The sequence below is a fragment of the Syzygium oleosum genome, unplaced genomic scaffold (assembly GCF_021117445.2).
Source record: "Syzygium oleosum isolate NSW1041296 unplaced genomic scaffold, Sole_v2.1 Sole_v2.03, whole genome shotgun sequence".
Classification (NCBI taxonomy): domain Eukaryota; kingdom Viridiplantae; phylum Streptophyta; class Magnoliopsida; order Myrtales; family Myrtaceae; genus Syzygium; species Syzygium oleosum.
Genome location: NW_026607487.1, coordinates 18,020,058 through 18,033,375, shown reverse-complemented (window position 1 = coordinate 18,033,375; position 13,318 = coordinate 18,020,058). Strand labels below are relative to the sequence as shown.

The window sequence follows — 13,318 nt, the reverse complement described above, 5'->3', positions numbered from 1 at the left end:
TCCTGGGATTTCTTCATATCCTATCCACTGTTTGGTGGACTACGGATTTAAAGTCGGATATGATATTTTTTTTTTTGTGCTATTCACGGGTCCGGAGGAGTCGGTGAAGGAAAAAAAGCTGAGAAATTTTTTTGGTGAAAGCGCACAAGGTGTGGGGATGAAGATGACGGCGAGTAGAGAGTAGGGTTTCTGGAAAAATAGACATTAGAAATCCTATCCAGGTCTATCCCACCCCCCTCGGATTTTTTTATCCGGGCTATATCCGGTCTATATCCGACCTTATCCTATCCGGGACCACCACCAAACACAGGATAGGATAAAACATATCATATCCTGGCTTTTATCCGGTCGACCAAACGCAGCCTTATAGGATATGAAAGTTAGGGATGATAACAAATCCATCCCAAAAAACTTTTTTTAATTTAAAAAGAAACCTAATTTTTAGGTTCAGTCTAAATTTGGTTTGAACTTTTCTTTATCTGAAAAAAAGCCCCATTACTTTGTTGATATGGATTTGTTATCCACGTGGAAGTGTCACGTCTAGTTGGGATTGGATCACGGGGTATATTTTTTAAAATAAATTGAATTTTGGTGATTTTTTTTACACAAAACAAAATTCGGGGTAAATTTTGGACTAGACTTAAAGTTCGGGATTTTTTCTAAGATAAAAAAAAAGTTCATGGCAGATTTGGGACTAGACCTAAAATTTGAGATTTTTTTTTAGATAAAAAAAAGTTTGGTACAAATTTGAGACTTGACCTAAAGTTTTGGGTTTTTTAAAGATTTAGGCCCTTCTTTTCTTACATTTTTTTTTGGTCGATCTTCTTGTCTGACATGAAGAGGTATTGAATGTATATTTCTATTTGGGTGACTTTCCTCTTCCGGAGAAAATTTTGACATTTCATAACTCTAATAACTCTCGTATTTTGATTTTATAAATTTTGAAACATTTCCATATACACGGATATTATTACGTAGTTCGATGTAAAATATAGTGGTGTTTTACTTTTTGATTTATAAGAAAAGCCATAAATGTATGGCATTGATTAAGCAAACTCAAGACTTGTCTATTTATACGTAAAAAGAATTCCACCATAATTTACTTATTATTTACATTTCAAAAAGTTACAAGAAATATATGTGAATTTACGTGTCGACATATCTTTTATGTCAAACAGAGCATTTCGAAACATCCAACTTTAACAAAAATTCTTATGGGTGGTTCCTGTATCAACTAATAGAGTCCGATTTTCGAAGTAACTCATATTCCATACTTAAGTGAGACCCTTGAAAGATAAGATTGCCCAAATCTCAGCTTTCACATATGACTAGCATTTAGGTCATCTCACAAAACTTTCAATTGTAATATCGTCAATCGTTATAAAAACCTTCACGAGCTTTGAATTGAAAAAAACAGCATGTACTGCAAAATTTATATTACGTAAAAATGAAATTAATCTAGATAAACTCTTGAAAAAAATCATGGAAAACATGCATACAATTAAACTACATTATGACTACACACAACAATGGATGATTCGCAAGAAAATTACCCTCTAAGTTTACCTACAAAATAAAAGATACAATATTTAAATATAAACCACGCCTTCATTTAACAGCTTAACCTTTTAAAATAATTGAGAGTGATCCCATAAAATCTGACACAACATCAAAGCATGAGGTTTTCAGTTTAAATTTTTTCGGGTTCCATTTACCTCGTTAATTAAAGGACTTCCACCCCAAATATAGGTAAAGCATCCCTCTAATTGCGCACCGACTAAAACACCCTCAAATCTCTTCTCTTTCCTCACTTGGACACCCTTGCACTCCTTTCCATTATGTCTTTTTGTCCTCATCTTAAATTCTCTACAAACATGTCTTTGTTTTTTTGCTCCACTCCTCTCGTCAACTTTGCACAACGGAGACAGCTTCATGCTCACATCCTTTGCTTGCATTGGGGCGATGAAGATTGAAAGGGGGATAAGATGGGTGATGATCCAAAAGCATCTTATCGACCTGAATCTCATTTTGAACTGAAATATATTCAACAAGAAAAATAAAAAAAAGAAAGTTCGCAGTGTACCAGTGTTTTTGTAATTAGGCTATGTTCGTTTTCACGAAAAAAAGTGATATTTCTGAAAATATTTTTCAGAAAGTTATTTTTCAAGAAAATGACAATATTTTTCGGTATTCGATTGAAGCCTGAAAACGAGCTAGAAAATAGTTTCCGCTATTTGACATTTGAAAATCTAATTCAATTTTTTTAGGAGAAAATATCAAAAATTTCGAATTTTTTAAAATTTTCTTTTTCCTTCTAACTTTGCCAATCGCCGGCTATAGCGATGTCGGCAACGGTAGGCAACTGGCCACATGCGAGGTCAAGCCTCGGTCGAGGTCAAGCCGGCGAGCTCGAGACTCACTTGTGGCCGATCGTTGGCCGTCGCCGTGGCTGGCAACCGGCCATGGAAGAAACAAAAAAAGAAAAAGCAAGAAAAGAAAAAAAATAAAAAGGAAAATAATTCAAAATAATAAAAGTTCGAATTTTTTAAAATATTTTTACAAGAATAAATGTTTCATTAATTAAGGACTCGAGCCTAAGTGCTGAGAACTCGCATATGGCCTTTGTGAACTTGAGCTTGAGGGTCGGGAGTAGATCTCGAGTGTCGGGGACCCGAGCACGGCCTTTATAGATCCGGGCTTAGGTGCTGGAGCATTTGGTACGGGCACTCGGGGTTCAGGCCCGATCGTGAGAGACCTGATCTTGGCATCAGGGTATCATGTTAAAGTATAAAGTTTTGGATTCAAGCACTGATAACTAGTCATATTTTGAAAAACGTTTTCTGATTCATTCAAAGAGGAAATCATTTTCATGCTATGGTAGAAAACATTTTCCGTTGAATGAGAAAATATTTTTTTTTGTTTACTCATTTTCGTAAATAAATTAAATATCGAAAAACTAAGGAAAATATTTTTCACGAAATAAACGGATCCTACGTCGTCTCATTTTCCACCCGCCGGGGATAATTCCGGTGACGTGTCGCGTGCGGTTAAACTAAACTAATCACCGCTTCCCGCAACCAGAAGCGGCAAGCAACAGCTCCCCACGGCAAAGCAGCGCAAGCCGCTCCGCCAACCGTCGGATCTGACGAATCTCGCGCGGGGGGCCCACCGCCAACGGTTCAGATCCTCTCGCCACACGCACTATTTCCCGAAAACGATCTCTCTCGTTTCCCGGCACGGCTCTCGCGCCCCGCAGAGCGCCACGTTCCATCACATCCTTCCCAGACCATATTGCCCTCCCCAAAAACCGAAATCGCCTCCCCTTCTTCCCGGCCGCCGCAAGGGCACTCCCGTCTTTCCATCCCAACTGCCTAAAATATCTCCTTCCTTTCTTCCTTCTTCTTCTTCAGTAGCTCAGTCAGCTCCCGCGACTAACCATATCTCGCTTCTCTCTCTGGTGACGGCCGCCATGGCGACGGTGCTCGGCAACATAGCTCTGCTGCTGGACCTGAACTCGCCCAGGGCTTCGATCCCCGATCGGAAGTGGCGCCCCTCGCTGGTGGACGCCGTCTCGGGCCTGACCAAGAGGGAGCCGCAGTTCACCTCCTACTACGCCGCCCTGGGCTCCAAGGGCTTCGAGGCCGACGGGGACGCCTGGAGCCACCGGGCCGTGGTGGCCCGGGGCAAGGCCAACTCCAAGGTGAACGGGGTCGATTTCGGCGCCGGGTCCAGCGACGAGGACGGGAACGGGAACGGCAACGGCAGCGGGGGCGGCGAGGACGAGGAGGAGTTCGACTGGGAGAAGGAGATGAGGAGGCGGGTGAAGGAGATGGAGGAGATGAAGGAGCTGGAGCGGAAGGCGGAGGAGCTGCAGAGCCGGGCGGAGGAGGAGGAGGGCGGAGGGGAGGGCGAGGGCGAGGGCGAGGGCGAGGGCGGGGAGGAGACGGAGGAGGAGAAGAAGATGAGAGTCAGGAAAGAGCTTGAAAAGGTTAGGTTTGATTAGATCGTCTGGGCGTGATTTTGATTTACGCTAATTACTGCTGATGCTGAAGCCTGATCGTTGTTCGTTACGTTGTTGCAAAATCAGAAGGGCGGGGTGCTTTTGCTCGTTGTTGTTAATTTGCTTGCTCGTTGAGGATTTTTCCATTCTTCGTGGGATTGTCTGATGCTGACAATACTTTTAGTTTCGAAGAAGATAAGGATGAGAGATGATGCTCTGTCGAATACATCTTTGGTGGATAGTTCAGAAATTTGTTGTCTCTTTACTACTCGTGATGATTTGAGAATCTAATTGTGTTTGCACGTTTATGTCTATGTCATGAGCTCTGCTTTGTTTGATACCGGTGCCCTGTCGAATGTGATAATGATATGTTCGCATGTTCTTCGGTCGGAGGTCAGGTGGCTAAAGAGCAGGCGGAGCGAAGGGCCACAGCCCAGCTGATGTTTGAGTTGGGTCAGAAAGCTTACGGAAAAGGAATGTATGGAAGGGCGATTGAGTTCCTAGAGGGCGCACTTACAATCATTCCCAGGCCTACATTGTTTGGCGGTGAGGTTGGTTTAGTACCCTAGAGTCTGCATGTCCTGGTGTTCTTTTCCTGGGATGTCACGACTCTACATCCTTAATACCATGTTGATGGGAACTGATGCAGATGCTTGTTCATTTTTGGCCTCCAGATTCAGATATGGCTTGCAATGGCATACGAGGCTAATAATCGTCATGCAGATTGTATTGCACTTTACCAACAGCTGGAGAAGAAGCACCCTATTATTAGCATTCGACGTCAGGCTGCAGAGCTCAAGTATATCCTTCAAGCACCTAAGTTGAAAATATCTCAAGAAGAGATGGTTACCATTCCGCTGATAGGATCCAGCTATGACAGGTACATTTCCATCTCTCCATGTCACCATTATTATCTTGACTTTGAGCCGATTTTCTGTCCTGCTTGCAAATTCAATTCTCTCGCATGAGGTGTACCAAATGTCAATAGGAAGGGAAAGTACTCGATATGTGTTACTGGTGATACAAAATAGGCATCACAGTTTTGGTTGCAACTGTTTCATGGAACGCTTGCGCTGGGTTCATTTGAATTTTAGATTACGGAGGAGCAACTGCATTTGCTCCTGGTTCGGCACTGATGCGTAAAGTGCACGAATTGGGTTCGGATGGATGTGTGGCTAATTTAACCAACCTACAATGTACAGAGTGAATGGATGAATACGTTGCAGAGATGAGATGAGGTGCTTCAAAATAAAATTAATTGCATGAAGGAATTGGATTTATGAAGTACGACTACTTAAAGTGAATTTCTCGATATGTAAATATAATTTAGAAGTAACTAACTTGAAGGAACTGAAATTCCAGTAGCAACTAGAAATCCAAGTGGAAATTCAAAGGTACAAGGATCTAAATGGACCACATCGCTGAAATCTTCAAATTACAGAATAATGTAGAGGCAAAAGACCAGTGCTCGATTTGTCTCGATGTCTGAGTGCATCCCCTCCTCTGTTTTGAGTATTCTTTTAATAGCATTCTCCTGCCGATTTGATTTTCTTCGCGATAATTATTCCCCTGACTATCTGATCACGTGTATCTTTATCTCAGTTGCTCCTAATATTTTAAATAACCTCCATCAAATACTTTAACTCCTGATAAATTCTTCTTCCATTTCTGTCTTCTCTTGTGCCTTTGATGCAGTCTTCTGCTAGCATGGTGTCTTTTATTTCTCAACTGCAAGACGACTACTTCCCACATTCTCCAACCTCACAACTCATTTTTACTTTTCACTTCATTTAACCAAATTCCACTGCTTTAGGTTGCGGACGAATATTTTAAAAGCGGGCACCAGCACAAAAATTCAATAAAGGGTTTAGTCAATAGTTAGTGGGTTGCTTGCCCAAACTTTGATCATTTAAACTTAGTCATCTTTACCTTTACCCATTTCACAAAATTAACCTGTATGAGAGAGCCTTCTCCCTTGTAAGTCTACGTTGATTCTAGCCAACTCTACTGTTAATATCGCGGACTAGACTCAGAGGCTGATGCTCAACTCTCAAAAAAGCACCCGAGAGCCTCATCAACAAGTCTTCCTCTTGATGTTATTTGAATTCTCTTGAAAACCTTGAAGAAATCTTCTTTGGCTAGAATCAACATTCCCTCATGCGAGGCGGTACTTTCTATATGCTTTCTGCTAGAGGATGGTGTTGCCACCTCTTATTTATGTACTGTAATGGGGTGTGTGTGCAGTTCCCATATATAATACCTTCCCTGATGGATCTTATGTTGGCTTTACCTGCACCATATCTGAATGAATTAATTGAGATATCTCACTGAGGAAATCTGAGCTCACAGCTTTAGACGGGACACGAAAATCAAAGCTGAGCAAGCAAATGTTGGCTTGACAGGTGCGGTGGGGGCCCTAAGTGTGTCCTGTCCTAATTTGCAACCTAATACTGTCAAGTTTGCCTTTACCATGTTGTTATGGACGGGGTTAGCATTTTGCTTGTGGTTGTTGTTATAGCACTGATGAAGACGAATTGAATGTTCAAAGCTCTCTATCTCCTGCTTTTTGGTGATGTCATACCCTAAATTTATCAGTGAAGCAGAACTGGGAATTCCATATGCTGGTATTCTCGTCTCTTTGTAAACATTGATGACGTGAGTGCTTCGTGTGGCTATTGCAGTTATGCAGCAACTTGGAGTGGTAAGTACAAAGACAAGGATCAAAACAGTAGTTTTCCCACAACCAACCGACTTCCTTCATCCAGAGATTTTCTGGGGGACTTTCTGGTCTGGCGGCCCCCGGTCGGCCTCGAGAAAAATAGGGCTTTCTGGGTAGCTTTGACAGTGTGGTTGGGCTTAGTTGGAGCCGCTATCGTCCTTCAGAGATGAAGCAGGGGTACAGCTCTCTAGTTACACAATGACATGTTATCCCTGGGTATCGTGATATGTATTTATCCAATTGTTTTGTGGTCAAGCGGTGTCAAATCTCACGTGATATATAGTTTCCGGTTCGTGAAGAGCTGTGTCCTTCACATCGAAATGCAATTCTTGAATTTGTTATCGACCGGTGCCTCGAAATTATCGGGGTGTTAGGGGATGCTGTCCGAGGTTGTAAAGATTGTCGTATTGTCCGAGGTTGTAAAGATTGTCGTATTGTATTGCCTAAAAAGATGAATGTTTTATTTCTCCGCTTCTCTCCTTGCTCTCGGACAGCTAATCTTAGCCTATTTTCAGGGGTAGCATCCGGGTAGATCTTGTGTTTATATGCACTTGTCGTACGTACCATTGCTAGTTTGTATTTTGCCGGAGTTGCGGCAATCAGGAAAAGTACCGAAAAAGCTGTAAATTTATTGCATTAGTACCATTTTAGTCCTAAACTCTTTAATGATTAATTTAGTCTTAAATCTTTTTACGTTTTGTCAATTGAGTCTCTTTGGCTAATTTAAGTTAGAAATTGTTAACGTGAACGTCAACTGTCTTATGTGACACGATTAATGTCGATATGGACATTTTTTTATATTTTTTTTGAAATTTTTAATTTTATTAAAATTTTCCATTATATTCCTTTTATTCCCTCTTCCTTCTCTTTTTTTTTTTAACCTAATAAGCCAGCCACTGGGTAAGGGTTGCGGCCCTCGCTCGACCTCATCCAAATGTGGACGAGGTGTAGGCGGCCGCGGGCGAGGCTGTCTCACCATGGCTTAGTTGGCTGCGGGTGAAGGTGGCCGCCTTGGTGATGGTTAGGGTGAGGTCGCAGGCGGCCGCGGGCAAGGCCAACATCGTCAGCCATGGATGAAGGCAACCATGGCCTCACCAATCGTGTGCGAGGCCACCTTTGCACCCAGCCAGCTAGACCATGGTGAGGTTGACCTCACCTAATCATCGGCAAGCTCTAGCCACCCTAGTCGGTCGGCTAGACCATGCTGAGGTTGACCTCACCCAATCGTCGGCAAGCTCTAGCCACCTTAGTCGGCCACCGTAGAAAAAAAAGAAGAATGAAAAGAGAAGAAAAAGGAAAAGGAAAAGAGAAAATTAATAACAAAAATCGAAAAAATATTGAGAAAATTATTTACATTAGAGCCAGCCGTGTTGTTTTAGGATGGTCGGTTTTCATGTCAACAATTTTCGCTTTAAATTAACCGGATTAATTCAATTGACACAACGTGAAAATGTTTATAACTAAATTGGTATTAATGCAATCGATTTGTGTGGCAATCTATCCTTCGTGTGTGTTTTTTCCCGAGTAAATGGTAAAGTGCTTTTATATATCGATATAAAGTTGTAAAGCACGTTTACGTTGCGAGTCAATAGGAAAGGTTTTCACCTAGGAAACGAGCTGAAGATCGTGCAAAATTAAGTAGGCCGAAAAGGATCAAGCAAAAGGAATCGGAAACATGCGGACGAAAGTTAACCAGGCCCAATGCGGTCTGGCCCAATGGCAGATCGTAAATACCCAAAACCCTAGAGGACAAAACGGTCAACCGAAATGAACCGCCCCCCCCACCCATCCCTCCTTCCCGTCCTCAATATAAAGAAACCCACCGAACCCTAATCTCGTCTTCTTCCCCATCTCAGAGCCTCCGCCGCACCGCCGAGCGACACCTCCCCCCACCGCCCCGGAAATGACGACTCGCTTCAAGAAGAACCGCAAGAAGCGCGGCCACGTCAGCGCCGGCCACGGTCGCATCGGCAAGCACCGCAAGCACCCGGGGGGCCGCGGTAACGCCGGAGGCATGCACCACCACCGCATCCTCTTCGACAAGTACCACCCGGGCTACTTCGGCAAGGTCGGCATGCGGTACTTCCACAAGCTCCGCAACAAGTTCTACTGCCCCATCGTCAACGTCGAGCGGCTCTGGTCGCTGGTCCCCCAGGCCGCCAAGGACAAGGCCTCCGGCGCCGCCGCCGCCCCCGTGGTCGACGTCACCCAGTTCGGGTACTTCAAGGTCCTCGGGAAGGGCGTCCTGCCGGAGAAGCAGCCCATCGTGGTGAGGGCCAAGCTGGTGTCCAAGATCGCCGAGAAGAAGATCAAGGAGGCCGGCGGCGCCGTCGTGCTCACCGCTTAGGTCGCCCCCATCCGGTAGCTTTTAGGGGTTTCCGTTTACGGTCATATACAATTGATCCCGCTTTCCATTATGGTTTTGACGCTTGGTTGTAATTGGATCTGGATCTGTTTACTTTTTATGTAGGCGGAGAGCTTAATTTTCTGGGTAATTCTCTTATGCTTGCTCGCTCGCTCACGTGCTTATGGCGATGGGTTCGATTTGCTTGGGATGATTTCTGCTTTCCGTAGTGTGACGTTATGCATTTCTGGGTGAATGTCTGTGATATTGATGGTCATCTGGAAAACTGTTCTTGTGTCTGGTGTCGACGACGCTTCACTTATCTGGTCAGTGAGGATTCAATTAGTTCCCACATGACTCGTTCCCTTGAAGCAATAGAACTTGTGTCGCCCTCGCGATAATCGTCTCCCTCGGCCCTCTTCGCTGCTCCGGGAGCTCGCGAGGGCGACTATATTTACACATTGTTTGTGGGTCGCCTTTGCCCCGTTTGCGTGACTGTTCGGTTGTTTTAAGTGCCGAAGCTTATTTGAATGTCGATGATGTGCCGCGATAATGGTATGCGGAATTTGATTGTGGCAGATATAAGTTTATGCCAGGGATTGATTTCTCTGTATGTTACGTAGCTTGGGATGGAAGTCTGATGTTTAATCTTTGGTTGGAGCCTGCTTTTCCTGCCACTTTGCTTTCTATCAAGTCTTGGGTTGCCTAAGGATACTGCTAGTTTGATCTTATATGCATGCTGATTAAGGAGTTTGCCATCTTTTGAGACCTTCAGAGGTTCCAATGCAGACTTAGTTTGGCTCTTTTTCATTCTGATCTTGTGGAAACTTTGCTTTAGCAGGGTAGACATGTCCAGCATGAAACTTTGGCACTTGAACTTCATGACGGTTGGGATATATATGTGGTGAAGATATTAGGAGCTAGCATTTTATCACTGTCATCTCAATTTATCATGCCATCCGTACGTTTGTTTCGTGGAAAATGAATAATCTAGAAATTTCTTTTTCCTGAAACATGAAGTGGATTATCGAGTAGTACGTTTGGTTTGAATTAGTTGGCCAATGAAAGATGTTTCGTTATCGACAACAGTTTATGTTTATACATTTTCGTGGACGATGAAGATATCTTCTGTTCGTTCATTTTCATAAGCGATACAAGCGATCATTTCTAAAAAAATATTTTTCAAATTATTCATTTCCCGCGAAACAAATGGAACCTCAATCATGCTTGTTAGGTAATTTCTTGGAATCGCAATCTCTGCGTTTATAATCTAATGGTAGATTATGAAATCACCAAATGAAATGCATTGGTTTAAAGTGTGTGTTGCCTAAGAGCTTTGCTTGAGGATTATTTTCGTGCCTAAAGTACTCGGTCTTTTTATAAAATTCGTGATGTTGTTTGCAGTTTGTTACCTCTTATATCTGTCGAGCCGCGATGTCCCGTGGTCCAACGCACTGGCTTCGTATAGATATCCTTGGGCAAGCTATCTCATTTCCGTCATTTCAATAGAAGGAACAGCGTCGCCTAATGGGAATAACTGCACTACCCCCCTGTTATTTCCTGCTTCAAAGAGCAGATGTCCGCCTGCATAACTATTTCCCCTCGCTGCTCTCCATTTCTTGCAATCCGAAGTTGTGGCTTTGTTCTGATTTGCTTCGGATGTTCTTTCCATGATCATAGCTCCTTGCAACCCTGTGACTGGGCCTAGTGCTGGTAGGCAGGGGAGGACTATGCATTACTAAAATCGCGGCCAGACATGGATTTCTAGTTTCTACAATGACGCAAAGTGCGAGTTGGAGATTTCTTGTATGAAATGTCTCCGGACCAGCGAAGTTCTGTGACTCCTCCTGCCCCACGACTTCGTCACAACATCCTCAAAAGAATCTCGTTTCCGATGGGCATGGTGTAAGGAAAATGTCCGCAATCAAGAACCTTTTAGTCGGGAAGAATTTTACGCGAGAAAATTATTTGAGAGATAGTCTCCGTGGCATGTTTCATCATCCATGTCCACTGGAACTTTGGTCGCTCCAAGTTCCTTTAGCAATACCAAGACCATCATCCTGTAGCGCGCACGGCTCAGAGATAGCAGGTGAAGTGTATCCCAAGTGCTGGTATAAACTCATAACGCAATTTCCCTGTCTATCTCGATATGTCTCCAGCTCCAGCCAATTTAGGTTTTGTTCATTGGTCGCCCATTCAGTATTTCGACTTAAGAACATCTCCCAGCAGAGAGGTCCTACTGTCGGACCCCAACTGGTCCGTTTTGATATGCGGCCGACCTTTCATCGCCTTCTTTGGTTTGCTGGCTTAGATTTCGGTGTATCAGACGGTTGGTTAGTCCATCAGTTTGGAGAGGTTCTGTGTGGCACTGACTGATATTGTGTTTCAAATGCATGAAACATGAAGTGGATTATCGAGTAGTACGTTTGGTTATGGGTTCTTCTTCAGCGCTTCATCGGCAGTTGGAGTTCCTCAGCCATGAGAATGCTTCTAGCCAGTTGGAAACTCGATACATCTCTTCCTTCAGGCCACGTCCAGCTATTTCTTATGCAGAAGCAAAGTATCAATAGCGGAGTCGAACAAATGGCTCATATATACTTTTGCTGTTCTTTCTTTCCCTTTCGTTTTTGGCCATGACGAATACCATTGCCGTTGGAGGATATGGAGATTAATTGGTAAGAGTCAGGGACTTGGTAGTCGAAGTTAGTGAGTGTTGGGCAAGAACAGGGAAGGGAGAGGGGGACTTTGTTCTGGTTCTCATGTTCTGGAGAATCAGAACTAAATTGCAAACAATAATATATGGCATCTTCACCGCGTTGTTCGTCCCGTTATTAAGTGGGCAAGTGATACGACGACATAAATTTTGCATAAACTTAGGTGCGCTTTATGAGGATCGTACGCGCGTTTTAATACAATTACTACCGTTCTTGAGTGACGACATTGACATTTTCCTATAATTCTGGTTGCTCTGGGCTTCCCATGCGTTGCGAATTGATTTTTTGGACAGAATATAGACAAGAAAAAATGGGTATTTAAAATTGAAGGTGATTGATCAACCAAGATCTTCAATTTCCAGGGAGACGAAAAAACATAAAATGGCTTTTTAAATACTGCAATTGACTCGGTATAGCTAAGGGCTTGTTTAGAAACGTTTTTATTTATCTGTTTTTCTGTTCTTTTGTTCCGAATAGAAAAAAGAACAGAAATTCATTTAGGCAGCAGCATGACAACCATTCTGTCCTGCGAATGCAGTCTAGTCGAAATGATTCCTTTTTATTCTGTGCCCGGGAACAATTTCTAAGCATTTGAAGGCGTTTGGTAACTGCCCAAAATTTCTATTCTTAGAATAGAAAAAGAACAGAAATGCGTTTGGTAACTACACAAAATTTATTTTTATTAATAATATTTTAAATATTTTAATATTTCTTTCTCTTTTTTTTTTTTCCTTTTTTCCTTGGCCATTGCCGACGAGGGCGTCGCGGCCATTGTCGGCGAGGGTGTCGCGGCCCTCGCCAGATCACGGCGAGGTCGAGCCTCGCTCGGCCAAGGCGAGGCCGACCTTGCCGTCGCCACCCCCGGCGACGGCGAGGTCGGCCTCGCCAGGTCACGACGAGGTCGAGCCTCGCCCGGCCAAGGTGAGGCCGACCTCGCCGTCGCCACCCCACGCGACGGTGAGGTTGAGCCTCGCTCGGCCAAGGCGAGGCCGACCTCGCTGTCGCCACCCCTCGTGACGCGAGGTTGACCTCGCCATGGCCGAGCGAGGCCAACCTCGCCGTCGCCACCCCCCGCAACAGCGAGGTCGGCCTCGCCTTGGCTGGGCGAGGCTCAATCTCGCCCAAATCTGGCGTGGCCGACCTTGCCGTCGTCGAGGGTGGCGACGGTGAGGTCGGCCTCGCCAGATTTGGGCAAGGCCGACCTCGCCGTCGCCGGGGGAGGCGAGGGCCACCCTCGCCGGGGGAGGCGAGGGCCAGTGGACGGTCGCCGGCGGTGGGCCAGGAAGAAGATGAAGAACAAATAAAAAAGAAAGAAGAAAACCAAAACGAATCAGTTCCGGAAAAATTGTTGCAGAATCAAGAAATTACTTTTTTTTTGCTTCTTGATTCTATTTTAAAACTGATTCTGGGATCAATTTTTGGCAAAATTGTGCCCGGGAACAAAAATTTTAACAAACGGATTTTTGTTCCCAAACTGATTTTAGGAACAAAAGAACAGAAATTTTCACTATTTGGCGCGTTGCCAAACGGGCCCTTAGTAA

The 13,318-nt window shown here is 44.0% G+C and overlaps 2 protein-coding genes across 3 annotated transcripts; both read left to right on the top strand.

Moving 5' to 3' along the window:
• The first annotated feature begins 3,406 nt into the window (after positions 1–3,406).
• Positions 3,407–7,130, top strand: LOC115672141 (uncharacterized). Of its 2 annotated transcripts, none has more exons than XM_056309902.1 (4): positions 3,407–3,988; positions 4,399–4,551; positions 4,675–4,880; positions 5,696–6,726. In XM_056309902.1, the coding sequence occupies exons 1-4, from the start codon at positions 3,470–3,472 to the stop codon at positions 5,811–5,813; spliced, it is 996 nt and encodes a 331-aa protein (XP_056165877.1). In that variant the 5' UTR covers positions 3,407–3,469; the 3' UTR covers positions 5,814–6,726. The 2 variants fall into 2 exon arrangements, with proteins under 2 accessions (XP_056165877.1, XP_030449782.1); XM_030593922.2 differs by having other exon boundaries at positions 3,412–3,988; positions 6,682–7,130.
• Positions 7,131–8,557: 1,427 nt separating this feature from the next.
• On the top strand, positions 8,558–9,214 carry LOC115672143 (60S ribosomal protein L27a-3-like). Its single transcript, XM_030593927.2, has one exon. It carries the CDS (start codon positions 8,623–8,625, stop codon positions 9,064–9,066), a length of 444 nt encoding a protein of 147 aa, XP_030449787.1. The 5' UTR covers positions 8,558–8,622; the 3' UTR covers positions 9,067–9,214.
• The last annotated feature ends 4,104 nt before the right edge of the window (positions 9,215–13,318 follow it).

Coding starts and splice junctions, on each gene's coding strand:
- LOC115672143 (XM_030593927.2), top strand. CDS start 8,623: ATGACGACTCGCTTCAAGAAGAACCGCAAGAAGCGCGGCCACGTCAGC.
- LOC115672141 (XM_030593922.2), top strand. CDS start 3,470: ATGGCGACGGTGCTCGGCAACATAGCTCTGCTGCTGGACCTGAACTCG. Junction 4,552..4,674: donor CTACATTGTTTGGCGGTGAG/GTTGGTTTAGTA, acceptor TTTGGCCTCCAG/ATTCAGATATGGCTTGCAAT. Junction 4,881..6,681: donor ATAGGATCCAGCTATGACAG/GTACATTTCCAT, acceptor TGGCTATTGCAG/TTATGCAGCAACTTGGAGTG.